This window comes from Platichthys flesus, chromosome 13 (assembly GCF_949316205.1).
Source record: "Platichthys flesus chromosome 13, fPlaFle2.1, whole genome shotgun sequence".
Lineage (NCBI taxonomy): Eukaryota > Metazoa > Chordata > Actinopteri > Pleuronectiformes > Pleuronectidae > Platichthys > Platichthys flesus.
In genome coordinates, this window is record NC_084957.1 from 21,009,462 (window position 1) to 21,036,472 (window position 27,011).

At 39.9% G+C, this 27,011-nt stretch overlaps 3 protein-coding genes across 6 annotated transcripts; 2 read left to right on the forward strand and 1 right to left on the reverse strand.

The window, feature by feature from the left end:
- Window positions 1–3,080: 3,080 nt before the first annotated feature.
- Window positions 3,081–5,809, forward strand: LOC133967699 (cytochrome c oxidase copper chaperone). Its single transcript, XM_062403310.1, has 4 exons — window positions 3,081–3,177; window positions 4,031–4,166; window positions 4,242–4,351; window positions 5,618–5,809. The coding sequence occupies exons 2-3, from the start codon at window positions 4,048–4,050 to the stop codon at window positions 4,324–4,326; spliced, it is 204 nt and encodes a 67-aa protein (XP_062259294.1). The 5' UTR covers window positions 3,081–3,177; window positions 4,031–4,047; the 3' UTR covers window positions 4,327–4,351; window positions 5,618–5,809.
- A 1,621-nt stretch (window positions 5,810–7,430) lies between these two features.
- Window positions 7,431–16,677, forward strand: popdc2 (popeye domain containing 2). 2 transcript variants are annotated; one of them, XM_062401822.1, is made up of 4 exons: window positions 7,431–8,243; window positions 10,481–10,589; window positions 11,719–12,313; window positions 14,832–16,677. In XM_062401822.1, the coding sequence occupies exons 1-3, from the start codon at window positions 7,750–7,752 to the stop codon at window positions 12,262–12,264; spliced, it is 1,149 nt and encodes a 382-aa protein (XP_062257806.1). In that variant the 5' UTR covers window positions 7,431–7,749; the 3' UTR covers window positions 12,265–12,313; window positions 14,832–16,677. The 2 variants fall into 2 exon arrangements, with proteins under 2 accessions (XP_062257806.1, XP_062257807.1); XM_062401823.1 differs by having other exon boundaries at window positions 11,719–12,172.
- pla1a (phospholipase A1 member A) lies at window positions 16,347–26,949 on the reverse strand. Of its 3 annotated transcripts, none has more exons than XR_009923988.1 (11): window positions 26,483–26,949; window positions 25,131–25,347; window positions 24,230–24,407; window positions 23,475–23,583; window positions 21,338–21,439; window positions 21,089–21,181; window positions 20,756–20,938; window positions 19,533–19,622; window positions 19,196–19,301; window positions 17,796–17,947; window positions 16,347–17,237 (listed from the first exon to the last, which is right to left on the reverse strand). XR_009923988.1 is itself a non-coding variant. In XM_062401821.1 (11 exons), the coding sequence occupies exons 1-11, from the start codon at window positions 26,541–26,543 to the stop codon at window positions 17,147–17,149; spliced, it is 1,368 nt and encodes a 455-aa protein (XP_062257805.1). In that variant the 5' UTR covers window positions 26,544–26,948; the 3' UTR covers window positions 16,347–17,146. The 3 variants fall into 3 exon arrangements, 2 of the variants coding, with proteins under 2 accessions (XP_062257805.1, XP_062257804.1); XM_062401821.1 differs by having other exon boundaries at window positions 17,796–17,951; window positions 20,756–20,920; window positions 26,483–26,948; XM_062401820.1 differs by having other exon boundaries at window positions 17,796–17,951; window positions 26,483–26,948.
- Window positions 26,950–27,011: the final 62 nt, after the last annotated feature.

The following is a 27,011-nucleotide window of genomic DNA, read 5'->3' on the forward strand; positions in this document are numbered from 1 at the left end:
TGTGTTTGATCTTTTCACTTCTCCAGGGAGGGTTGGCGGGATTTTGAGGCAGGCAAAGTTTGAACCACAAAATTATGTTACAGGAAGTAGCATCATGGTGGAATTAACTGAGGGTTCATGCCAGTGGGTGAGGGGAACTGCTGGCAGCTTAGTGCATGAGGTGAGATGTCTTATGATGAGAGGGAGAATTTAGATGACTCTGCTCAGAGTATCATAGGACATCAGAAGAGAGGTACAGGAAACAGCAAACTTTTATCAAATGACAAAGAGGGATTTTTATTGGTGAAGAGTTGGACGGATACGTGAAGTGATGTTGCACGTTCGTCTGACGTTTGCTCTGAAACAGGCAACAACCCCTTGTGACCGTGCACGGGAATATCATAACTATTGTACTTTTTTCTATTAGGTGAGCTTCAAATCCAAATTACAGTTTTCAAATTGCTTAATAATCTTGTTCTGGAAAGTGGATCTGTCTGAGAGAAAGAGGGATGAGTGAGTTAAACCAACATTTCTACCAAATCAGTCTTAATGCAGGTGAATATTAGCCAATATTTTGGGGGCTTCTGGCGTAGTCTTGTCCCTTGTATACAGACTCCACATACTCCCATGCAAAATGTCTTTATATAGATTGAAATTAAGTTTAGTGGGTCGTTCAGAACACTGCAAGTATTCGGGGAAAAGGCACAACAGGAAACCATCCTTCCTAAGTATTATATTTTTGGCTGATATAATGTCACACTTGCTTAATTGTGATTTACTACCTTTTTAACTGCTATTTACTACATTCTGTGGATGTACATTACATTACTTCCTACGTTTTTTTGCATTCTCTAATCCAGTTTGTACTATTCTGATCCTTTCCACTGTGTGCCTTATGACTGCATACTATGTTGTACTGTGTATTATGTTTTGAGTACTTAATATATTGGATGCTAATATGTTTAACCGAGGGATCAGAGGGAAACATCATTTAAATCCCTCCTCTGTCCTGTACAGAATTAACATTAAATCTGACTTTGGATCTTGGCTTTTATCATTACACATATGAAGCACAAGAGTTTGAAGACAACATGATTGTCTCAGTGTTTAAAATGCTGCAGAACATAACGCTGCTCAGAGAAATACAAATTTTCTCCGTTATTTTGCAGAAACTGGACAGAAATGAGCTCGGAGCCTGTGTTACCCTTCAGCTCCCCTTATTAGGAGGGTTCATATTTGTCCCTCAGTCAAATAACAATAACAGGGTTTATTCTGACAATTGCTGTTCAGTAAGATAACAGGAATGCCTGAGTTGTTATATTTTGCTTGGATTAAAAAAACGCTGGTGTTTGTAATCCATTGAAATTATATGACCTAAATATATGCTCAGCTTTTCTGGAGCACTGTTTTGTTTGATGGCAATGACATTTTTGCATTTCCATGGGACAAGGCTTATTGGAATATACAGAACATGGGGGATAATTATGATATGTATGCATAGTAAACACCAGTCAAATAAAAACCCATCTGCGTGTCTAGAGCCTGCTGGAAGCTTTTAGCAGCCGTGAAGAGGAGGTGGCACGTGGTCGGGACCTCGGCTTACACCTCATCTCCATCAGGGGGCACATTTCTACATGAAAAAAACAAAACAATGACAGAATTAAGATAAATCTCAGGGTGAATTAAAAGGTATTTGACTTGTATGTTCAGCTCTAGTACCACACTACATGGATTCTACTCCTGGGGAAAGACTGCAGTGTGTTACACATGGAGGTGCATATATATATATCACACCATACAGAGTAAATCTACAATGTGCTTAGTTGCTCATTTATCTAGCACACAGCTGGCCCTCGAACCAGAGTAAGTGACTCAGTGATGCTGATTACGCACTGCTGTGCTGCACTGACGTACTGTGGACCCAGCACACATGTGAAAACACACACACCTTTACCACTGTCGGAGAGAACAGGTACATTTTTCATATTAAAAACTCCCAAACCACAGAGGTGAGCCCATCAGTAATACATTCTTACAGCTCGGAATATAATATCTGCAACAGAACCTGCTCATGTAGAAAAAAAATAGCTTAGTTTATTAGATTTTTCATTTATTTTATTATTAATGTTTCAGATTGTACAGTGACACATTTTAATATTGTACAATAAATCACCAGTTAGGTGCTGAACAAATTTATAATAAATATTGCTTTAATTATGAATTGAAAGAGTTGACATTTATAAAGGTCACGGTAAAGTTGAGGCTGTGTGTGTGTGTGTGTGTAGGTGTGTGTGGCACTGAATACATGATTCAGAATCACTGGAGCTGATTATTACATATAATATTATGGTCTATATACAATCTTTTATATTTAATCTTTTCAAAGTCGATCTCTCGACTTTGTCCATAGTTTATATTTCTTTCAATTCAAATTGCTTAATTTGTTCTATGTCAAGTTAGTAACATATAATGCCTCGGGACAAGGTCGATTTTCGCACTGGTATATTTTAAGGCAGCAAACATGAAAAAAGATGGAAAAAAGTAGTAAAAATAAGGAAAGACCAATTTTTAGAAACATCTGAACCCTGTGTTTTGTATGCAATCTTAAATTTGTGTCTGATATTTAAATATGCATTCCTTGTGGTTGTAATTTATTATTTTCATCTAGATTTTTTAATTTGATGCTGTAACATAGCACATTTCCCTAAGGTGGGACTGATAAAGAATTTAAGTATATTATCAATTTTTTTAATTGATTTGTTTTTTTATGACAAAAAAGAGAGAAATCAATTTCCTGGGAATATTTACATCTAATAAGCTGTTACCAGAGTATTGTTTGTTTTCTGAGGATATAATGAAACTATCGTGTATAACAGAGGTCAGTAGGGGCCTGAAAACTAATATTAAATCAGTAAGTAAACACTGATTTAGGATTATTTTCTGAAATTTATGTTTTCCCACGACACCAAAACAGCATTTTGTTGTATTTACAAACGTTAAGTCTTAATTAATATCACAAAAATCAAATGTACATGAAATATGCTGTAATATTTATATTATAGGACAAAGTACTACATTTCCCAGAAGCCTCCGCTGCCGCTGGCAGCACACGGGATTGTATAAAAAGCGGACACGTGCTCTTGTCTTCCTCGTTCATTTTGAAGGTGAAGTATTCGCTGCTCCTCGTCCTCCACCCAAGTAAGTGACAGAACTGCGCCGCAGGTTCTCCACCCGTTTGTAATCCACGTTGTTTGTGACGTCATCAGCTCGTTGATCTGCGGGGCCTCAGTAAATGTTAGTGAGCACGTTTCTGAGGCTGTGGTGGAGCAGCTGTAGGCTAACTTACAGAACCGGAAGCTAAAGATGCTAGCTCCACCAGTTCAATGTAAAAATCCTCTGTGTTGATCTGAGTTCATGTTACATCATCATAAGCCTCCTCCACTGTCACTATGAATCTAAGGCAAAGGCACAGGCTGTACCTCTAACATCCCACTGCCTCTACCACTCAAACACAAGTGATTAGAGTTCACTGTCACATCTAGGAAAGGAAAACATCAAATATGTACTTTGTAGAAGCACGAACCAACAGAAATGAGCATTTTTATTATAATGTGTATTTGTAGTAATTTTACCTTTTTTATTACTGCAAACGCTTCTATCATAGAGTACAACTGTTATTTACTACATCCTTTGGTTTTACTCCACTTCCCATGAAGTATTTGTGCACAATTCTGATCTGCACTACTCCAAGCCACCGTCTGACTCCTCACTGCATACAATGTCCTACTGTGTACTATGAATTGAGTACTAACATGTTGCGTACTGTTTGTGTGATGAGGTCCATAAGGAGAACTACATGGCATCTATTGTCATGTTCACCTATGCTTTATTTATCAGTCATCTTCTGTGACTTGAGGTTAAAGTATCTGCATGAACGACCTTGAGCTTGTTCTCTGGAAACTTGTCCACGAGTGATTCTGAGATGCACAAGTGAAAAAGGCACACATCTAATGTTTTCTTCTGGATATTTAATTGTCTGTCTTTCTGTTAGTCTCCCTCAGCCTGAAGATGTCCACTGTGTCTGCAGCCAGCCTGGAATCTGCTCATGTGACCGACGGCACTGAGCAGAAGAAGCCACTGAAAGCATGCTGCGCTTGTCCAGAGACCAAGAAACCCAGGGATGCTTGGTGAGTGTCTGTCTCCTGAGGAACTGTAACATTTTGTTGTTGGAGAATATTTATTTATGTCTTTTTCCTGCACAGCATCATTGAAAAGGGAGAGGAAAGCTGCACAGAGCTGATTGAGGCACATAAAGAGTGCATGAGGGCACTTGGATTCAAGATTTAACCACCTTAACAACTCCGTGTGTGTGGTGAGTATCATTTGACGATTACAACCTTTAACTCCCAAGGTCCGTTTTGGTAGCACTAGCTGAAACTAATTTCCTCAGGCTTGGTCGTTGGTATCCCTCAGCTGCGCCTGATTCATCCACCATCAAATTGGACTAAAACAACAATGCACTTGCATGACTATGCTATTATCAGAATATATAATTGCCTAATTTCAGCTTTAAACTGACCACATGCAGTTAATTCATTGGTGAATCTAAGCTCTACAAAATTTGAAGTACATAAAGTATTTAACGTATTTACATCTTTGTTTAAAACTCGGTGACCCCTTTTATTAGCAGCACTTGTACACCTGCTTATTCATGCAATCAGCCAATCATGTGGCAGCAGTAGAGAAACTGGCAGATGTTTGGACACTTAACATTTTATTGAACATATTGACATTTTTTAGGCTATGATGTGTGCATTTGATTAATATGTGCTCAAATTGCACTTTGTATGAGAATTTAGGCTTGATTGTCAGAACTACAATCACACTTTTCACGCACATTTACCAATGTTATATTTTATTTGTACATTGGGTAATGTGCCTTGAGTTGTTGTTTCTATCGAATCCCATTTTTAAACTACTTTGAAATGTGTTCTGGACCCAATTGAGATAATTCTCTTTGATGTCCAGATGTTGTCAAATCAATGTAACTAATCCATAGATGGATAAAATATCAGCAGGATGTGAACCTGAGAATATACATTTTTCTTCTAGTTATTTGCTTTAATGTACAATAGCTGCCATTGTCCTGTAAATAACCATGTTTCAGGTCTATGACACCCTGTGTATTTGCTGTTCAGCTGGTTATTTGTATTCACCAGACTGTCCCTAGCTTCAGTCTCCTTGCTGGGTCAGTTGTGTCTCTTGGCCATTGGTGATTTCATCCATTGTTGAGCACCTGCTGCAGTGTCCTACTAGGACATCACGTATCTGGGGGCAAGGAGATGTGGTGTGTTGTGGTCCTCACGTCTCGTCTTTAGTTGCCGTAGTGCACATGAAACATGCCCATAGCCACACAGCTGAATTGTCATCTCAGCAGTTGAACCTTCTTTCTCACCTGCTCTTTTAAAATAAACCCTTAAATCCAGACCTCAGCGTTTGATCTGGGCCGATTTTTTTTAAAATGTCTGCATCTGATTGCTGATCATAAAATCCTGACGTAATGCTCTTGACTTGTTTGACTCAAAATGTTGAAGGTGAAATACTCATCGTGTCCTTTTGTGTCTTGATTTCCCTGCAGTGTGTTGCGGTGTGATTGGAGGACAACCCTGGCTTTTCCTTTTCCCCCGCTTATTTATAACTCGACATGAGGGGACCTTTAGAAATGCTGGATTTAGACCGTGTGTTGGAATGTTTTTTTTAAATGTGCTCATTTGAGAAATGTGTGAAACCTAAACTGCTGTCTGTGATTGAATAAAAGTTCTATGCAATACATTTTGTCAAATCTAATTTGGTTTGGATTAAGTGCATTTGAGGGGTGTTGGAGTGTATTCATCTAAAGCTCCTGACGGCAGTGAAGGTCCTTTCTGTCTGTGATCGGTTACTTGCCACAGTTGCTGTCCCTGGTATGCACTTAGGCTTAAAAATAACTCCTGCCCCTGCAAAGTCAATACTTGCCCTATCTGCATTCTTTCTCTACAATGTCGGTGTTACTGAAGTGTGCCGGGCAGCGGACACGTGGCTTGACATTCATTTGCAAATCCTGCAAGCTTGGAAGTGACTAATCGATGTCTGTGTATTTTAAGACTTTGTTTACAGTGACTAACATTGTCACAACTTCCATTAGCAAGTGATCCACCGCTTGCAATTAGTAACAAGTGTGTATATACATGTATCAGTTTTTGATTTAAATCGAGTCTTAGGTCTACTACACCAGACTGTTGTGGTTGTGATAAAATGGTCTGCATAGACTTTAGTAACTAAATTTGTGCCTGACCTTGAGCAGTATTTTGATGTATATTATATAAACCAAGTATTTATTTACAGCAAGGATAACTTAAGTGCCCAGATCATTAAGTCCATAGTTGCAAAATATTTACTGTAGAACTTTACAATTTTTAGAAGCATTTTAAACTTGGATCAATTTATATTTGATCCAAAGTTATAATTTTGTCCATGGAAAATCTGTCTGCACTCAGATGTTACTAGTTTTACAAGATGGATCCAATGTGATCCAATGTCTGACAGCAAGCTGGATGTTGACTGGGTAACATCTGCTCAGTACAAATTCATTATGTCCTGTTAAAGTTTGAAACTGTTTCATATATTCAAAATATGCCGCGTCTGCATGTATATGAAATTAATATCCGATCTATAATGCAGTGAATATCAAAAACAAGACTAAGTTGCATAACATTTGGATTGATTAATTCCAGAGGCTGCACCCTTACAGAAAAATAAAGAATCTGCATTGCAAAAATATTTTACTGTTCATGAAACACTGAAACTGATCTGGCATAAGATGAGTAAAAACACATTACAGAATAAAATCACAAAGATCATAATACTGTTTTCCTCCTAAATATTTGTACCAACTTTAACCTCAGAAAGCCAGCTGGTTCTTATTTGTTTGCACTATTCTTACATTCTGTTTATTGCCGTGCAGCGATTAAACAAAGCAGAGAACATGTGATTCTACGTGTTCGGAGAGTTCTCGTGACGCAGACATGAAGGCGTTGGTGGCACTGACGGGTGTTTATACCTGAAATCTGACCTGTGCTGTCATTCCACTCATTTTAGTGCCTCTAAATAATCCCCAGCAGAGCCACTCACTCTGCAGGGAGTCAACTGGTATCATGAACAGAACCGTGCTGCAGCTCTGGAGGAACTTTATCAACAAATGTGTGCGACCATTTGCGAGTCTCTTTATAGAATTTTTTTTTCTAGTCCCTCTCCTCCCTCGTGTTTCCTGCCCCTCTCTCGCCTTCTCTTTCTGTTATGTTAAGTAGCAGGCCTGCTTTCCGTCCACCACTCTTCCCTCCTTGGGTTTCAATTCCAAACATGGTTATCCTTCTAGGGCTCAATCGGCAACCTCCCCCCTCCCGTGTCCTTTCTCTTCCAGCTGTTGGTTCGACGGTGCAGGCCGGCGGGTGAGAGGCAGAAGATCGCTGCAAAGAGAGACGACAGGAAGACGCTTAGGGCACAAGACGGAGGGGGAGAGAGCAAGGGACACATAATGAGAGGAGAAGAAGAGCCATTCCAGCTGTGTTTCTATCACAAGTAGAGTCGTGAGAACTTCTTCACATTGAAGCTTTTTTCACTGCAACTCCAGGGAGCAAACGTTTGACATTTTCTCGTCTGTATTTTGGATCAAGCTGTGAGTCAAACAGAAACACTGAGTTGGACAAGAGGTCTGGTTGAGGAGTTTCAAACATGAGCGCAGACAACTCAACATTGCTGGACAGTTTGTTGTTCTCCCCTCTGTGCAATGGCTGGACCAACAACACCGAGGGAGCCATCTACCACCTGGGCAACACCATCCTGTTCCTGGGCTACATGGGAGGCAGTGGGGCCTATGGGTGCCTTTTCATCTTTGGCTTCCTGACCCCGGCCTTTGGGTGCCTCACCCTGTGGGGCTGGATGACGATGTGCGGCCTGGATGTCTTCACCTGGAACCTGCTTCTGCTGCTGGCCTGCTTGGCTCAGATCTGCCACCTCCTCCACCGACTGCACCAGCAGGGTATTCGCAGCGAGGAGCTCACCTCCCTCTACCAGGCGGTCTACCTGCCGCTGGGCGTCCCCGTCGAGGTGTTCAAGGAGATAGCGAGAGCGTTTGAGAACAAGGCGGTAGAGCTGAAGGCCGGGGAGACGTATGCCGTGGAGGGCAAGACGCCCATCGACCAGCTCTCGTTCCTGCTGTCTGGGAGGTGGGAAGTGTGCAAGTGTGTGTACGTCTGTTTCCAGAGAATACAACCAACACACAACACTAACCAGTGAAAACACATCTCCCATTCAGGATTACCCTTTAAGTTACAACTTGAGCTTATTAACACAGTCATGGAGCAACATTAGCATTACATCTTATGTGTTAACATCCACTCTTTCAATGTAAGTTCCATGCCTACTTAATGTAGCTTTGTTTTTGGTCTCTACCATCTGCTGAGGGATATCTCTGGTTCTTTGGCTGCTAATTTTCACTAGTGGCACCTTTTAAGATTGTTTTTATACGATCATACAAAATTTCTATGAGAGGAAAGCTAGCTTTACATATTTTACACAATCATACTTTAACTCTTTTATCTTCAATGTGCATTTCTTTACAGGTGTTTATGATTTTCCTACTTCTTATACGTGTTCACATAGTAAGTGGACAATTTAAGACTTGTGAGAGAGGTAGCTTTGACATTTAATTTGGGCATTTAGTTGTTGCAGATATTAATGGCACTATAATATTACTGCTCACCTATTTCCACTACAGACATAGTGTAGAATTTATAGATTTAAAGCTAAAGATAACACCAATCTTTTTTTTTAAGAAATCTCCTATATCAGCAGGCTACTCCAGAGCTGAGTTTCTATTTTTGTCTCAGCTATTGGCAGTGTCCGGCCTTCACAGGAAATGTATCCTCTTCATCCAAACATCCTCAAAGTAGAGCTGTTTTAGATCTCACAATTCTGGAGCCTACAGCAGAGAATTGTTAAACAGAGTATTTTTGTCTGTGACTCACTGGTTTGTCGTCCCCCTGCAGAGTGCCAGCTGGTAAAATGATATCTTTGTACTTAGGACTTTGAGAGTGGACGCTGACTGCTACTCTTACCTTGAATTAAAGGTTGGACACAGTGTCGACTGCTCTGGGTGTGCAAGACACATTTTAAACAACAGACAAAGGAACAATGAGCAGATTTTTTCTGCATTTCTTAGATAGTTGTGTTTTAGATGTGAAGCATATGATTTTTTGGTCTGTGCCTGCATTCAACAGACCTACTTTTCAGATTTAAAGATAAGCAACGTTGATATTTAACCATCTCCATTTTTACTGTGTCATCAAGAGTCTCTTGTTCACATGGCCAAAAGCATGTGGACACACAGACGTGATTGTTGGAACATTTCATTCCACGACCATGGGTGTTAATGTTCTACAACTCTGACTGCTTCCATCCGGGTTGAGGTCAGAGCTCTGCATGTGCACGCCAGCCAAGTTCTTTAACACCAAACTCAGAAAAAAGATTTCTTATCAGACCTTGGCCCAATCTCCTGCTGCGTTTTTCAGATGTTAAAATCTCCCCAAAATGTCCAAACCAAATTTTCTGGAAAATCATGTCTAAAAATGGGTTAAGACTCACCCTACATCTGCCATTTTGAAAAATAATGAAAGAAAAACCTTATAGTTTTGAGGTTCTACCTGAGCGGCCTCTGGAACGCTATAAGTTTCATGCCCAGACAACATACCGGGGGAAAGTTGGGGTTCAGTATCTTGCTGAAGGACACTAGGACATGTGAGCTGGAGGGGCTGGGGATTGAACCACCGACACGACACACAGCTGTGCCCCGGAGGCCCTGGTGTTACAGGGACATTTTTGGAGTGGGACTCCCTGGCGGAGATTCCTGTCCACGACTGTGTAGCTTCCTTATAGGGTAATCAGACCACAATGCACTGCAGCAACATAGCTGTTAATTGGTGGGACTGCTGTACAAGCAATCCAATTATATGTTCTTATAGGTCCCAACATTTTCTCTTAATTAACAATGATGTGAAGACTTTAAATAAACATTTCTACATTATAATCTTTGCCTCAATACTTCAAGCTAAAACGAATAGATTCTCAAATAAAAATACAAATTTGCCAAAACAGAATACCAGTTATACTAACTCGCAATTTATTTTCTTACTTCCATTGAATTATTTGAATACCCTCTTAAAGTAACAACTGCTGTAACAATGACCTAAGAAAGGACAAAGTCCGGAGGAGAATATTTATTTGAAAGAATGTCCTTTTTAAATCAATCTTCCCAGAGAAGGAGGAGTGCTTCGCAATCTCTGAATTGTGATTTCTGTGTGTGGAGAGAGAAGAGAAAGTTTGGTATTATCAGTTTATCTGAAAATGCTTAAAAATACCTGTTTCTCTTTTAAACACCATGTCTCTGTTTCTCTCTGTCTCTCAGGATCAATGTATCATTGGAGGGCCAGTTCCTTCATTACATCCACCGCCACCAGTTCCTCGACTCTCCGGAGTGGGAGTCTCTCAGACCAAACGAGGAGGGAAAGTTCCAGGTACTGCACAGCCCTCAACTCGCAGAGACGTTAAAGTTGATAACGTGTTTTAACTTCAAAAAATTAAAAAATGTAAATGTACTCAATATCTACTCAACCCTATGCTGATGTGGGGGGTGGCGGACGTGTTTGAGTCAACAAAACAATTCTGGTGTCTCAGGGATAAACTTTGTCAGAGCAGAACTTAATACATTTGAAGTCAATGGTGAGTCCTTCTTCAGACGTAATAAAACAACAGAAAAAACATAACATTCCTCCATACTGCTCCTGCTTCTGTCGGAGTTGCTAAGCCCTACTGCTTAGCCACCTCTGGTGGACTTTTAGACTTATAAAATGTGTGTAAATGACCTTACTTTGAGTCAAATTTGAACGTCGGGGCTTTAGGACCCCTTCATGACACCACACGAGCTGTATGGAGGTATGTTGTGTTTTTTCTGGTGTTTTATTCGACTGAGGATAATTCAGTAATGTCTTCAATTTATTGGATTTGGCTGCTACATTTTTAATCCCTGAAACTCCCAAAGTGCTTTGTGGACTCAACCCCCCCCCCCCCCTTTCTGGGTGAACTATCCCTTTTAGTAAGTTCAATAAGCGGACGTCTCCAGGCCAGGGCGAGGCACTAGAATGATAAATGAACGGCCACTTTTCCTGAAGGATCTGAAATGAGACACCAGACGTAGACATCAAGTCCTCTTTCTTGGCTTTTACGCATCCTGTTGATGCAGAGAATTTCAGTTCAAGAAAAAAAAGAACGTGCCATGACATTGGACCTCATTAGAAAAGAACTTCAACCTAGAGTTAATTGAAAACCAATTTAGTTTTACATTGAAATTAATTCCCTGGGGCATTTCTTGTAAACAAATTTCATGTTAAGCTATAGTGTTATTCTCCAAAATGAAATGTGTATGTCGTTGATGTCTCACAAAATTTTGCGATGATACATTTTATGTCACACAAACATTTCTGAAACTTGCATAATGTCTTTCCTTTTAAAACATTTGTAAAGTTGTCATCTCAAAAATTGTAAATCATTGTTTATGTCTAGGCAGCATTTTGTTTGCTTTTACTGATATGTTGTCCTGCACAAACTATTGATTGGAGAAAACACATTGACATTCCTACTCCCCAGGTGACCCTGACAGCAGAGGAGGACTCTTGCTACATCTCATGGCGTCGCCGCCACCTCTACATGCTGATCTCAAAGGAACGCTACATCGCCCGCCTCTTCTCCGTCATGCTGGGCTATGACATTGCAGAAAAGCTCTACAACCTCAACAGCAAGCTCTACATCAAGAGCGGCGTGCTGCTGGACATCCGCCTGCCCAGTCTCTACCACGTGCTGGCCCCGTCCTCGCAGGGCAGCGAGGGCGGCAGCTTCAGCGATGGCGGCATCCCTAAGGAGCAACAAGTTGAGCAGCAAGATGAAGACCAAGTGCCGGCCTACGAGAAGTCCCACCCAGCCCAGTCTCAGCCCCTCCAGCCGTACCTGCAGGGACCACGGAAGCCCTACGTGGATGAACCCCGGCCCTCCCAGCCTGACCGGTATCAGCACCCCTGGGCATCGGACCCGGAGCTGATCTCTGGTGAGGACTCCACCAGCCTGGTCCTGGAGGACTTTGCTGATGTGGCGGGCTCCTTAATGGATTATGGCAGTGAGAGGGATTATTTGAGGTAGAGGGGCAGGGTGCTGGAGCTAACACACTGGGTCACCAATTAAGCTACATGTAAGTACCTCACCTGGGTGGAGAGTGGTGTGGGGGCGGCATGTGTGTGCATGGCTTGAAGTGCACAGTTCTTACTAACCCTGGCTTTGTCGTGGCACATAGGGCAATATCAATTTAATGATGTTGCAGATACAATCGTAGATATGCTGGCATATATTTATTCATAATACATTATTGTTACTCCATTATATGTATTTGACAGGTGTAGCTACCACTTACTTTACAGATTTAAACATTACATGCCGAAAATATAATCTCCATAAAAACATTTACAATTATTTATTAATTAATCATTAAGATTAAGTTCATGAAATCAACCTAAACCATCTAAAACATTAAAATACTGGTTAATGACCAGAATCAATTAAAATATCTATATTTTGCATATTATACTATATTTTGTGTACAATGATATTTATTTAATCTAACGGAAAGTATGATTTTAAATGCAGGAATTTTTACTGTTAAGTTACAACACTAGTTACAATAGTTGTAACATTGTTGGACTATTTTTTTATTTTAATTTTCAAGTAGTCTTGCACCTCTGGGTGAAATGTGAACACAATAACATACACAACAGTCAAATCAATGTTTTAATGTTCATTCTTTACATTGTAAACAGTAATTGAGAAAATAATCTCAACCCAAGATTTAATTATTAGTTTGTTCTGGAACTTTTAAATTTATCACATGATCTATAAATGTAAATTTGAAGGTTTACAGGGCTGATGATGATCATGTGATTTGATCAGATCTCCAATCATCAAATTTAAACAGTAAACCATTAGACTTTTTATTAGATTGGCAAATTATAATACAATCAGTTTGTCAAATAATGACATGCTATTATGAATGTGTGATACTGAATTGTTGTGCTGCTTTATTCTCTGTCATAAGAGAATAAATCTTTACTGTGATATATTAATATAGTCATTTTGTTTTGTGCATCTGATGCTGTGGCTCCTCGGTCTTTTAAGCATTTGAAAGTCCAAACAAATTAACTTTCAAATGTAAATGATTAGCCTGTGTTTTGATTTTGCTGGTTTTTAAGGAACTATACCAAAACATGTCTTGCTGTAGATTGAGATGAAATGGTGCTGAGAATATTTCCTGTTAGGCTCCTCTTTTTTGGGAACATCGGGAATATTATTATATTTTCCAAACAATATTTTAGGATTAAAATCTTTGTTTGCTCTAATTCAGTCCCTTTACAAGCTGCCAGTCTTGGTTGGTGCAGTAGGAGAGCTCAAAGTGTCCTCTCAGAAAGAAGAGATCTGCTCAGTAAAAACAGTTTAACAGCAAATGAGTGCAGAGCGGCTTCATGTTGCTTTCAGACATCCGACTGAGGGGGGGAGGCAGCAGCATCAGCTGTGTCCTCATCTTACGAGGATTAGAGCCCGGGAATTCAGGGGATGTCCAAAAAGTTCAGTGCCACGCTTTTAATCCAGTGTGCTCACCACTTGGCTATCTGTCTGCTTATGTGTTCATCAACCCGCCTCAACCCCACCTGCCATTCTACCAGCCCTCCAGTCACAGGTGGAGCATCACATTTCATAGCCAGATAGTCTAATGTCCGGCTCAGGTTGCAGGGCGGCTGTGAGGCCGTAGATCAAATCTATCACAGAGCACAGAAACACAACTGCATTTCAGACAGAGGAGGCTCAAAACTCAGACCTCGTGGCAACTCAATTTTCTCCAATCTGCAAAACGTGAATTCACAACTTTGAACCCTCGGATATTCGTGATAGCCCCTTTATTACTGTTTGAGCAGCAACAAATGTTCAGCAGAAAATATTGAAATAGTGTGAAATGTATGCAGCTATGTGTTTCTGACATCAGTCCCTCATTATTAAAGGTCCAGTGTGTAAGATTTAGATGAAAAGGATCTACTGGCAGAAATGGAATATAACATAATCCTATGGATGTTTTCACTAGTGTGTTTCATTTAAATTGTAAGAATTATTGTTATCTTTATCCAATGGAGCCCATCATATTGAAATACTTTATATTCACATCAGGAGATGGTCTTCTCTGCGAAGGCTGTCATGTTTTTTATACAGTAGCCCAGACTGGACAAACTAAACACCTTTTGAGTTGTTATGACAACTGAACACACTGAACCTTTAAACTGGGCTTGTCATGTAGATACAGTGAGATTATAGTTGATATTTTGGTTCTAATTTCTTGTAGGTTTTCAACAAGCACAGTTAAATACTATCATGACAAACACCCATTCAGAAAGTTTACAAAATCCCCCACATCTAAACTTGATAAACTCATGGTGCTGGACAGAAGCGATGAAAAGTAGAAGACGAGAAATGTCAGCACACCCATCAGTAACATTTCGGAGCACAGGTCTTTCTTCAGACTTCTAATAAATAAATAAAAAAAAGTGTATTGTTATATCATTCTTAATAATGAGTACCTTACTTTGGATTATAAAATGATTGAGTTTAAATTTAGGCTTGATTTTTACGTGTAGAAGAGGATTTTTGCTAAAGCTCTGAATTTCTTCCAGGAGGTGACAGCGACATGGATCGACCGCCACGGTTTCAGAGAGGCAGAGCGCCGCTGGCTCCCACCGACACTCCCAAGCTGTGAGAACAGTCTCTCCTGGAAACACGGATATATGTTGCAGTGCAGTCGAATGAATGTGTCACTTGTCACTTATCGTCTCCTCCTCCTCCTCCTCCTCACGCTGAGTTCACATCTTCAGTCCTGAGTATGGTAAACATGTGCTCCTCTTTCTCCCCGATGCCAAAATGCTAAATTTATATTTTGCAACAATCAATATTTGGAGCATTTCTGTATCACTGATTCACTTTATAATCAGTTTGCCTAAAAGTCTGGTCATGATGGCTTTGATGCATAAATGAGGCTCTGAAATCTGCTTTAAAATCTGTTGGCTGTTTTTAACATTGTACCTCTTTACAAGGTACAATTTAAAACCTGAGCGAGTTGATTAAATGTTCAAAGAGACGGACGTTGAACAGGAAGCGATTCTATCCAACATTAAAATATTATAATAATTCACTTTTAACGATCAGTCAAACCCAAATTGAAATCACAAGAACACCTTAATCAGTAACTGTCACTGAGACATGAGAGAAAGGCAAGCCTTCACTTTGTCAATCACCAGCACATCAAATATCTGAAAAGTTATTTTAATGTTTAAAAAATCAGATTTTTCATGTTTTTTCCATCTCACTAATATTTAATGTTGGATCTGGGATTGTTTGATTTGGCCTCGACTTCACTTGAGTTAAGGACTTTTGATGATTAATAAACAGAAATTCACTTGTATTTAGAGAATGAATTTAACTGCACAGGTTTAAGTTCACTAGAATAAGAAAAGTGTTGGACCAACTTAAAAAATGACTTGAAGTGGTGACACAAAGATTAATCAACACGATTATCAAGTTTAATTCAAATACGTAATTTATTAATTTTGACTAATTTAACTATTCTTTTAAGTTGGTTAACAATTTTAACACATTTTCTAGTTATGGCAAATTTAGTTGTATTTAGTATTAACTGATTTGATGTATAAGTGTATGAAAGAGGAAAATCTTCATTAATTTATTCTCTAATGATCTGGAAAATATTAAGTTCAGGACGTAGATTTTCTCTGCTACTTTAATGTGTTGTTGTTATTTACCTGAATGCACCATGACTCTTGGTTCAGTAGCAAAAATGTATGCTTTTTAACAGATGATGTACGACCACCTCTCACTTCTACTCTGGCGATATATTGGATTGGAGATGTTGTATTTATTTGATATTTTGTAATTAATTGAGAATTTATACACAGATTCAAAATGTGAATTGTCTGTTGTTATATTCCAAAATAGAGAGATGGGACTAAAAGAACGTAGTCAGTGTTTGTAAAAGGTTTTTCTAATGGGGCCAAGATTTCTCCATAAAGATGTTTGTGTGCAGTGAAGGTGTATCGGATTTTCTGTGATGGAATATTAGATGATATAATTAAAATCAAATTATGAATGCAAGACTCAAAAAAGTCACAACACAAGTATTGACCACTCAAAGCGCATTATAGTACAAGCAACATTACCCATTTACACAATTTGGAACAATTTGGGGTTCAGTTTCTTGAGGGCACATTGGAATTTAGAGGAGCTGGGGATTGAACCTTCATTATTCTGGTCCCTACCTCCTGAGCCTCAGCCGCCCTGTGTTTGGTGTCACATTGCCGTCAGAGCCGAAATCTTGTTTGTATTTTTATGGATTTATGTAACGGTAGCTATACACTTCTCAAATCTTTGATTACCGTAAACTATCATGAAGATGCTTCTATTTACAGTTTTTTACAGTTTTATTGTGGGAAATAAACATTTGAATATCAACTGGGAAACCCTAAAGAACAATCGCCACTTATTTTTTTGTTTATTGCCAGAATCCCTAAATACAACAGAGTCTTGTCGCCTGGAGTTAATAAGTTAGACAGATGTTCAGAACAAAACCAGACAACAGGAACAAAGAACACCTCAAGTGAAGGGAAGGAACTAAGAGGCAAAGCTAAATAACAAAAAACAGAATCGGAAATAAGGATTGAAATCACTTATTTCTCTCAGTCACAATGTGAAGTCAGTGGATGAGGCGAACAATAGTGGGACTAATTTGCATTTTAAGTGTGTAGTAGAGTAAATCCAGAACAGCATGTGCTTCTCAGTGTGGTTCCACAGAGATTTACATCTCATTGTAGACAAGATGGTGAATTAGAGGTCATGTTGGCCCCGATGGCTGACTTCAGCATAGATTCATTATTACATATATTTTATTCCACAGTCCTACTCAGCAGATTTCTCCCTTCCGTCAGTAGGAGTCACAAACCTGCACAAAGTCATGAGACCATGGAAGTCCTCGTCGGACGTTGACGTTGATCACGCACAACGGATCTTCTCGTCTGAAACACAGACACATTGTTAATGTAAAACTTTGAGAGGAAAGTAGCTATTTATCATGCGTTAAGACAAACATTTGACAAAACAACTTGAGATGTTGTACAAGACCAAAGTGGTTCAGGTGGAGTCTCTATTTTGTCACGATTTTTCTTTATAACTTTATTTTTTAGATGATTATTTTTCTTAAAAGGCAAATAGAGAAGAAGACATGCAACATAGACGCTGGCTAGAATCAAATCAGGGATGTTGCAGGAACGAGGACTTAAAGGAGACCCGGACAGTTATGTGCCAGAAGTCTCAGTACATATGAACCATAAACTGTTCAAATATCCTGGATGTAACAACTGCCATCTTGTGCTTTCGACGTAATTTGGAGCAAGAGTCTGTGCAGAAGTGATCGTGGCTCGACCAACCAATTGCTGCTTGAGAGAAACAGGCCTGGACGCTGTTGGGATCCCAGTATCTGTGAGTTACTTTGCAGAAGGATCAACTTGCCCATGCAAGGAGGAGGAAGTGTGAAATCTTGCACAGTTAAAATATACATGTCTGGTCCTGTATACCTGACAGAGGGGAACCCGGACAGACAGACAGACTTGAAGTGGATGTCTGCCTGCCTGTAGAACCGAGAGCCGGTGTTCCTCAGCTGGATGGAGTGGATCTCACACAGAGCCACGGGATGAGCCATCACCGTCCGGTACACTGTCGTAGACGTCTGACTGAAACACACGTTCATCTCCATTGGAATAATGTCATGAGACAAACACACACACTTTCACCTGAGCAATATGCATCACCAGTGGCAGTTTACCAAGGGCTCTGCACTAACAGGGGGCCTCCATATGACCAACATTATTGTTATTGGGGGGCCAGTGTCATATTCTTTTAAAGGATCTAAAACTTCTAGCTTTGCTTCTGGTTATTGCGGATTAAAGTGAATACAACAGACTGACTCCATAAGTGTTGTTGTGTCTTCTTCAACGTGTTTGCTCGATTTGATTAAATCTAATATTGCAAGAAAAAAAAGTATCCTGACAATGGCCGGAGCTAGAAATAGATTTATTTGTTCCGCCGGTAAAGTAATGAAAAGCAGGTGAAAAAGTGTTTTCATGAACTGGAGTGAACCTGTGCACAGACATTTCTCCTCTCTCAGCGTTTCTGGATCAGTATCTTGCACCTGGCCGGCTCTTTACAGTGGAAATACAGTACCTCGCGTCTGAAAATAGAAGCTGCACACTCGCCTCTTCTGTAAAGAAAAATTATTACAGTACGAGCTGCGGGATGAGAAGCGTCTGTCAGGGTCTGTGCTGAACAAAGACAGTCTCCGAGAATGCTGTCACACTGAAACTGTTGCTGAGAGATTAGAGTTTACATTATAATGAAGATTATTTTGCATCATTTGCTTTCAAAGCGAATTTACGCATCAGATTTGTGGCTGTTTGTGTTGATTTCCTTCACGTCAACTTAAAGTCACCATCTTTAATTAAATCTCAGAGTAACTCAGTAAACAAAGGAACATCATGTCCTTCATCCGCATTTCTTTATATTTTTTGTAAAAGTCTGGAAACAGGATCTCAACTCTCTCCTTGTAAACAGCATGTACGACAGTAGAGGTTCAAACATGTTTTTGTGTGCAAGAGCATCATTTTGCATGGCTGTAAATCACAATTATTTTCCTGTGCTATGTTTGATTTTGCTTGATGAAAGTATTTGGCACTTTTGTTTTAAGAATGACTTCAGCTTATTATGTGAGGTTCTTTAACTGATTTAAGAATGGTTCCAGCTATAAAATGTTGATTTTAAACAGAAATCAAAATTTCAAAGTAAAACAAAATTGCATTGATATGTGTAATCTGGCAGGATTGGCTACCTTTAAAAAACTCTATCAATCAGTTGCTTTTATTTAAAGTTATTATTATGGCCTGTACGACTTGTGCAGTGGAATCCGAGGTGTGGTACGTACAACCTGAGCCTCCGCTCTGTTCCCAGGTTCCCAGTCCTCAGCGTCACTTCCACCTCAGCGCTTTTATCCAGTGGAGAAACTTCCAGCTCCAGCAGGATGTGATGAGCTGAGCACAGGAACAACAACACACATTCTTTATCTTCTTACGTTTCCAGCTGTCTAAATGACAACAAACATGAAAAACTCTTCTTCTTGACTGTTGGTGTAGGGCCAATTTTGCCTTGGGGCCCTAAAGTCTATTGAAACGCTTGAAGCCAGCCAGCCTGTTTTCGAAGTAATAAATCCACAACTATTATCTCTCTCTCACACACACACACACACACACACACACACTCACTGCAGAAAGGTGGCGAAGAGGTCGTGAGAAGGAACAGCTTCTGCTCTTTGGGGATTGGAGATATGGCTATCCCACTGTTTTCTGATAAACCTGAAACACACACACACACACACACACACAGATATAAAGTGAATGAGGGTCACACTTGTATGTCACATATAAGAAAGGGCTCCGTGTACGTTAACCGCGTCACAGTATCAGTGTGTTGGCGTATCAGGGCCTGAGATGATAAGAAGCTGCCAGTAGCCGCCGTGTGACGAGAGCAGAGCTGCAGCGCGAGTGCAGTTCTATCGACTGGCAACACTGGGACTGAAACAAGATACGCAGTTTTAACCTCTATTCCTTTATGTGCTGGTGTTACGTCACCCGGTGTGTTTCTCTACATCCTGAAGGGAAACATCAATTACTTCCACTGCATGTGTGGTGTTTCAGAGAGTTTCATATCTGGTTGTAATGGTGGAAACAGTTATAGATTGTAAGGAGTCAATATCAATCTGTTAAAAAGAAGTTGTATCACACTGATGCTACAGTGAAGCTACAGCTACTATCACTGCTGCTGCGAGGGAAATATGTACCGCTTTTAAAACATGGAATATTTACTCATTTAGCTTTTCGGAACATGAAAAATAGATTTGACTGTTTAAAGGCAGTCATAAACATTTACAATATAATTAAAATTAAGCTTTAGAAGATTTTACACAATTATCTCCTAGTTGTACTTTTTGTGTGAGAATAATGTGTAAAACATGTCTGTTATTCAACCTTCAGGAAAAGAGCTTCAATCACTTCACTATACTTTTTATATTTTCAGTCACATTTAATTTTTAATAAAGATCCTGTAAAATCCAATAAAATAAGGAGCGTCACTTGATATACGTTAAGTAAAACTCTAGAGAAATAGAGACAATACTTAAATTAATGACAAGAGAAAAAAGGATAAAAGAAAATACAGTTTGTCCTCATTTCCTGAAATAACAACTTTGTACCTTGAAATGAATACAATTCTTGGATTTGACAATCCTGCATAAAGGTCCCCACATTTTTGGGATTTGTCCTCCATAGATTTGTCTAAAGAGGGGCAGCTTCAGTTAATTTTTTTTTTGCACACAACAACAGTGTATTTGGCTCGTATAATAAAAGTCCAATGTCACATAAATATATCATAAATTATATTGAGTATGTGTGAAACAGTTCATTAAAGTAGAATGAAGGCGCATTATTACCTATAGATGGACACGTCCCCTTGAAGACATCACAGTCCACACACTGTCCATTCAGGAAGTCCTCATAGTTGGAGCAGGGGATCCCCCTCAGAGGGCAGGAGCCATTCAACGCACTCATGTAGACGTGCAGCGCCCTCATATGGTCACATATCACATAACCGTACACTGGAGAGTAGATGAGAACTGACAACAAACACAGACACTAAGGGAGCCAGATGTTTCCGGAATTATATATACATCTACATAGTTAGCATTGACATTTTAATAATAACACATTGATTAAAAGGGGTGTGAAGAAGCATAGCTGCTGTTGCAACAGCATGTGGAACGTACTTGAGGCAAACCTGGAGCGGGCACATCCTGTCTGATCCATCCCTCCGTTCAGGAAGAAGTCCACATGACCCACAGGGATGGAGATGCCAAAATCTGATGCAGAGGGAAACCTCATCATTTAATTTTAAGTCGAAAGAAATGTCATGTGATCTAATCCTATAAAGAGGTAAAATGTCAGACAAGAACATTATGCATTGTGCAGCACTGGGCTCTATCAGCTTGAAAAGAAAGTTAAAGTTGTCTCCTCACAGTCAGAGTCTGTGTGGATGGCATCAACAAACAGAGCATCAGACGGGTCCAACCGATCAAAGGTGTCAGCTCCTTTAAACATGGGTCCAGCAGGATCGAGGCCTGGAGAACAGGGAGGGAAAACTCGGGTTGAAAGGAGGAAATTAAAGGATTGACTAGATGAAGTTCACAGCCTGCATGAGAAATTATCATTTATGCAACAATATCATTCTTCAGTGCTGTCGGCAGTTCAGAATCTCTTGCGAAGCTTAGTTTTTATTTCAAATGCAACTTTCTGGTATAGAGTTTGTGTCTTTACTGACAGATAAACATGTCCAGGTTTATTTAGGGCCCGACCACTGACAGGCACTGACAGACAGTGAGGCCCTATTGAAGTTGGAAGGATTATTATTTTTTATTTTTTTTCAGACAAATGAATTGGCCTTTTGAATGCTTGAATTCTTAAAAAAAAATTCGGAAAATTCGAAAGTGGTGAAAATTTACATATTCTGGGGAAATTTTCAATGGCCTTGGCAAAATGGCTCAACGGTGCCCCCCGAGACCCCTGAAACGCATTCACATTGACCTACCTTTACCAAAAAAAACAAAAAACATAATAATACACGACAGGAAAGAAAATCTGAGAATGAAATTGTCTCCTTTAAAATGTAAAGTGAAGCTTCTCATTTGTCCTTGTCTCGTTTTTGATTCGGATGTTCAGGCTGATGACGTAATAAAGCATCAGTATCTGTAGATGGCGCACAACTACTGGGGTGAAGTCAACAGAGATTTGCTGCATAGCAGCTGCAAGAGAAAGGAAATGAAATGAAAACAGAAGAAAATGTGTCTGGTTGGATTCAGTCGCATCTTGTTTCACATCTGCTGTTACTTTGTATTACTGCAGAATACGATTCAGGGTGTTTCGCAGTTCTTAAAAGTTTTGAACTAGTATTTTACCGACCACAACTATAAACCAACTGAAATCTATACAGAAATATAGATGCATTTTTGGGATGGGTACACATTTTTTTCTATAAGAAAAGTGTAGACATTTTACATTTTAAGCACTTCAGCTCCCTCATTTCTGCACATTTTATTCTCCAGAAAACATTCAAAAACAATTTCTCACACTATCCCAGCTGCAAATTGGGGGCGGAATACAACAAATACATATTTTTGAACGTGTGGCTCCTTATCACAATCAATAAGCATGGCGAAAAGATTCTCTGCTCAGAGGGCCTTAGAAATGATTTTAAAAGAGAGAGAAGCTTTGGAAGACAATGAAGAGGAAGAGTTTTGAGAATATGAAGATCATATTTTTGTCAATTCAGAGTCTGAAAGAGTTTGAAAAGAGAGCTAGAGAATGACAGTCAGGCTGCTCCAAGAAAAGCCCATCTGCAGCCAAATACAGGACCCCCCCCCCCCGTCAGCAGCCAGCAAGTGGATAAATAAAGATGTCAAAAGAAGTTGAATGGTCTTTTGCCCAAAGAAATTAGCCGATCCAAGAAATAAACATCACTACTGATATTAGCTTTTTCCACCTTTATCTTGATTGTACTTGTTTTTTCTTGTTTTTATAAAAAAAGGCCTTTCATGTGATTTAACAGGGCTAAATGACAAATATTAACCACATATGCTGTCTATATAGCTTTTTATTAGGATAAAGAAAACATCTGTTAAGTATTTTTAGATAAATTGTTAAAGCTGTATTGACTTTAAGATCCAATAATGCAGTGGGTCCACCAAACCCGCAAACATTGGCTGAGCGACAAAAACATGAACACCACACAAGGGTGTCCGCGCTAAACAACCGCTAGACATAAACCAGTGAGCTGTGGATTGTGTTGGCTGGAGGAATCGAGCAGCGTGAGCCTCTGAAGTGCGCCAGTAATCTTCCAAGGTCACGCTGCCACAGACAAGAGGCTCAGTCACTTCTGAGCTGTGGAGACCTTCACAGTCTGGACCGTTGCTGTTCTTGTTTTGACTCTAGACGATGCAGCAGTGTCACAACAGCCGGCAGCTTGTATTCTCCTAATCCCCAGCAATCATGACGATATTAAAACAAAGCAGGAGCAGTGTAGCAAAACTTTAAGATCAGGACTTTTATACATGAACTGTGAGAGATGATCTCTCCTCAAAAACACTGATCCGCACTCACCTGTGATTCTTCCTATCTTCCCCTCAAACAGAGTCCCGACAAAACCAGCGACGTGGGCCCCGAGACTGATCCCGATGAAGTGGAAGGACTCCAGCTTGCATCCGTGTTCCTGTTGGACGAGGCAAGACAGTCTATACTTGATGTTGAGCAGCATCTCTTATGATCAGCATAATATTTAAAGCAATTTGTATCAGCAGCAGCACAAGAAGAAGAGGTTGAAACCTGCAGGTTAACTTCACTACTGCCTCTGTATCCATCAAAAAGAAGAATACACAGAGTTTGTAAACTTTCCATTACTCCCCTGGACACTGGAAAACGTTTCAAAGACACACATTTAATTTGTATAGATACAAATATACATATTTTTAAACACAATGTTGAAGTGACAGAAAATTGATTTAGGACACTGGAAGTTCTTCATGTCTTGGGGTCAGTGCCCACTTTGCCTCCATGGCTTATAATATCATTCACTGGTAAAGAATCGATCAAAAATATCATTAATCAATTTAAACATTAAACCTAAAAACTTTCCAGACAACTTGATGTATTAATGGTGTTTGGCCCATCAAAACATTAAATACTCACATAATTATACATAAATAAATAATTAATAAACAATTAAGTTTCAATATTACTATCATGCGGTGCAGCAGGAAGAGGAGGAGTGCTTCAAAATAAATAAGTCCTGTGAGAAACTTCTGAAATCAAAGATAAATTCAGAATATCAGCTCAGCCCTCTGTGGCTTTTGTATCACCTGCAGCTGGTTGATGAGGACAGAGATCTGCAACGCCACCTCCTTGTAGTTCTCCACCACCAGGTTGTAGGCGAAGGAGGCGCCGTAGACCCAGTCCACCACCAGCACGTTGGCGTCCTGCGCCCTGAGCAGGGCCCGGGCCAGCTCCTTCACCCAGGATGGCTTACTGCCCATGGCTCTGTGAGGGCGGGGGGGAGGAGATCATGGGTGATGGAACATGATGAGGTTGAAAGGTGTAGAGCAAGAATAAAAACAAGCCAAATGAGCTGCTCTTCAAATTGAACTTATCTGAGCTTGTAGGAGGCCTCAATGTGACTGTAATTGAGCTGCTTGAATGAGATAGTGAATCAGACTCCTAGATAATTAGTGGTATTTCCTGGATGGTTCCAGTAAGTTTTGCGGCTATGTTCAGATTTGAGACTTTTTGCTTGTTTTGGGATTTTGTGATATTTACCTGTAACTTTTGCATTGCTATCTGCCTTCCTGTGTTCGACCTCTGGCCGCATTACAGCTCGGACTGTTGTTTGAACTTTGAGTTTTGTCTGATTTCTGCATGCAAGTCTCTGTTATTGCAGTCATGACCAATCTTCCAGCCAGATGTCATGTTGTAATTTACCATTTTTTTGCTTTAGGCACAGAAACATAAAACCTGCAAATCAAATCTGAATGGGACAGTTCATCTTTAAAACGTTATTGTATTTGTGAAAACACAACAACAAGGGTTATTCAACTCATTTGAATTGCTTGAATGTGCAATGAAATTTTGTGTTGTATAGATAAATCTGAAGCTTGTGATCCCTACACACTTTCCATTTCAGCCTGTAGTAGTTGTAGGGCCTGGTCTAGAACTGGTCTGCTCTGGTCCAGGTGTTTTCAGAGCCTTTGGGACTCCTCCTCTCACCTGTATCCGTGGACAATGACCTTGGTGGGGCGGGAGGCGTTGAAGGAGGACGGCTGCCTGGTGAGAGACTCCTTGTCGAACGTTTGTGCACAGTCCATGTTTGTCCTTGTCAGCAGCAGGTACTGGACCTGCAGTTTGACCCTCTGCTGCCGGTACCCGTTCCATGTGGTGTTGTTGAGGTCGGCACACTCATCATCTCCCTGCGTTTCCTCCAGACCTGGTTGATTAGAAGGAAGCGTTTGTCCACGACTAGGTCTGAATGAGTATCTACATCATTCAATCGCTTTTCTCGCATGATGGAACCAAACAATATAAATAGAAGCTTGTACTGTGAATTAGTCATAATAATGTTGTGGGATATCAAAATGTTACGTATAAAGTGCAAAACTTTTTTTTATATCTGCATATGTTTGTCACGCTAGCAGTTTGATGTAAGTAGTTACTTTACACTTGTGAGCTATGATGGGCTTGTGTTTCTTAGTTTTTAGCATTTTTTAGAGTTGTTAGCATTATGTTGAGTTGTTAGCATTACGTTGACTTGTTAGTGTTAGGTTAAGTTGTTGGCACCTCCACCAATGTCCTTATCTTTTTATAGCCTTTGATTTCCGAGTTTGCGAACCACCTTTCTGAACTACCTCTCCAAATATAAAATATATACTGTACATAAAGATGGCTGAGACGACAGCGGCCCTAATTTAAACCAACTGCTTGATCGACCCCTGGTGGTTGGCTGCTGTATATGTCATAAACCTCCATGTTGGGAAATGGACCAAACTAAAAAGTACATAGTAAATTCAATTTTAACTAAGATGGTTTCCGGCATTTTATGTGGTTGTTATCAAACTGGTGTAAGTGCTCCACCCCAACCAAGTGCAGCATTGAATTAGTATTATTAACGCTCTAATAATGCAAATCCAACTCAGCCGAATTAGAAAGAAACATTATCTTAAAATAAGGAGGAAGTCACTGACCAACAACTATTCTTATTTCTGAATATATTAATTTCTCCTATTACAGCTACTAAATTGTTATTAATATGTATTTAAAACAAACTTTGGAAAATATTATGGCTTCAAAAAGGACCTACTTTTGAATTTGCATTTATTTATTAACAATAAATCGTCTATATGTGTAATTTGTATTTCTTATTTTTGGATCAATGGACCAAAGACTGAATAATCATAATACTGTGTTACAATACAAAGTCATTCAATGTGTGAGTAATTACACGACTGACCAAGCTTTGTCTGTTCCACTCGAGCATCTTTGAAGCTATTGCACAAATCAAATTCCTAAAAGAGGTGATGCAGAAGAAAATGTCTTTTTCGATGCGTCCTTCAAATCTCACTTACCCACTACCAGTGATGTGATGTAGACCGTCCAAACACAAAGGAGGACGACTTTCCAGTTCATGTCTGTAGTAACAGGGCAGTGAATGAGGGAGAGAAAAAGCTGCCCGGAGCCTTAGTCTGTGCTTAATGCTGCTGTTCTCCTCAGCCCCAGATCGGTGGCTGGAGAAAATCCAAAGCAGTGTTGTAACTCTGCAGCGACCACACAGCCTCTAACTGGCAAGCAGCAGACGTGAAGTAGGGCAGGAATCCATAATCCCACAAAAAGAGTCCAAAAACACAAATGTTTTGAATGATCCTTGTGGCGTCTCCTCGTCTTTGAGCCTGAACCGATCCACAACAAACCTTCCTCTGTGTTTTCACCCAGTCATCACATCTGTCAGAGATTTCTTTTTTCTTAGACTGCGTTTGTACCGGACCGACAAGTGCTTGAAGCTCTTTGACTGGCGGTGAATACATGAATGACCTCATTGGCGTTCAATGGCTGTTTGTCTAAAAAGCTGGACTCTGGCCTGCACTGTGTGTGTGAGTG

Excerpts from the sequence above, each read along its gene's own strand:
- LOC133967699 (XM_062403310.1), top strand. The coding sequence starts at position 4,048 with ATGTCCACTGTGTCTGCAGCCAGCCTGGAATCTGCTCATGTGACCGAC. Across the intron at positions 4,167-4,241 it reads AAGAAACCCAGGGATGCTTG|CATCATTGAAAAGGGAGAGG; the intron begins GTGAGTGTCTGT and ends TTTCCTGCACAG.
- popdc2 (XM_062401822.1), top strand. The coding sequence starts at position 7,750 with ATGAGCGCAGACAACTCAACATTGCTGGACAGTTTGTTGTTCTCCCCT. Across the intron at positions 8,244-10,480 it reads TCGTTCCTGCTGTCTGGGAG|GATCAATGTATCATTGGAGG; the intron begins GTGGGAAGTGTG and ends TCTGTCTCTCAG. Across the intron at positions 10,590-11,718 it reads ACGAGGAGGGAAAGTTCCAG|GTGACCCTGACAGCAGAGGA; the intron begins GTACTGCACAGC and ends CCTACTCCCCAG.
- pla1a (XM_062401820.1), bottom strand. The coding sequence starts at position 26,543 with ATGAACTGGAAAGTCGTCCTCCTTTGTGTTTGGACGGTCTACATCACA. Across the intron at positions 25,348-26,482 it reads CATCACATCACTGGTAGTGG|GTCTGGAGGAAACGCAGGGA; the intron begins GTAAGTGAGATT and ends CTAATCAACCAG. Across the intron at positions 17,238-17,795 it reads TCCGGGTTCCCCTCTGTCAG|ACGAGAAGATCCGTTGTGCG; the intron begins GTATACAGGACC and ends TCTGTGTTTCAG.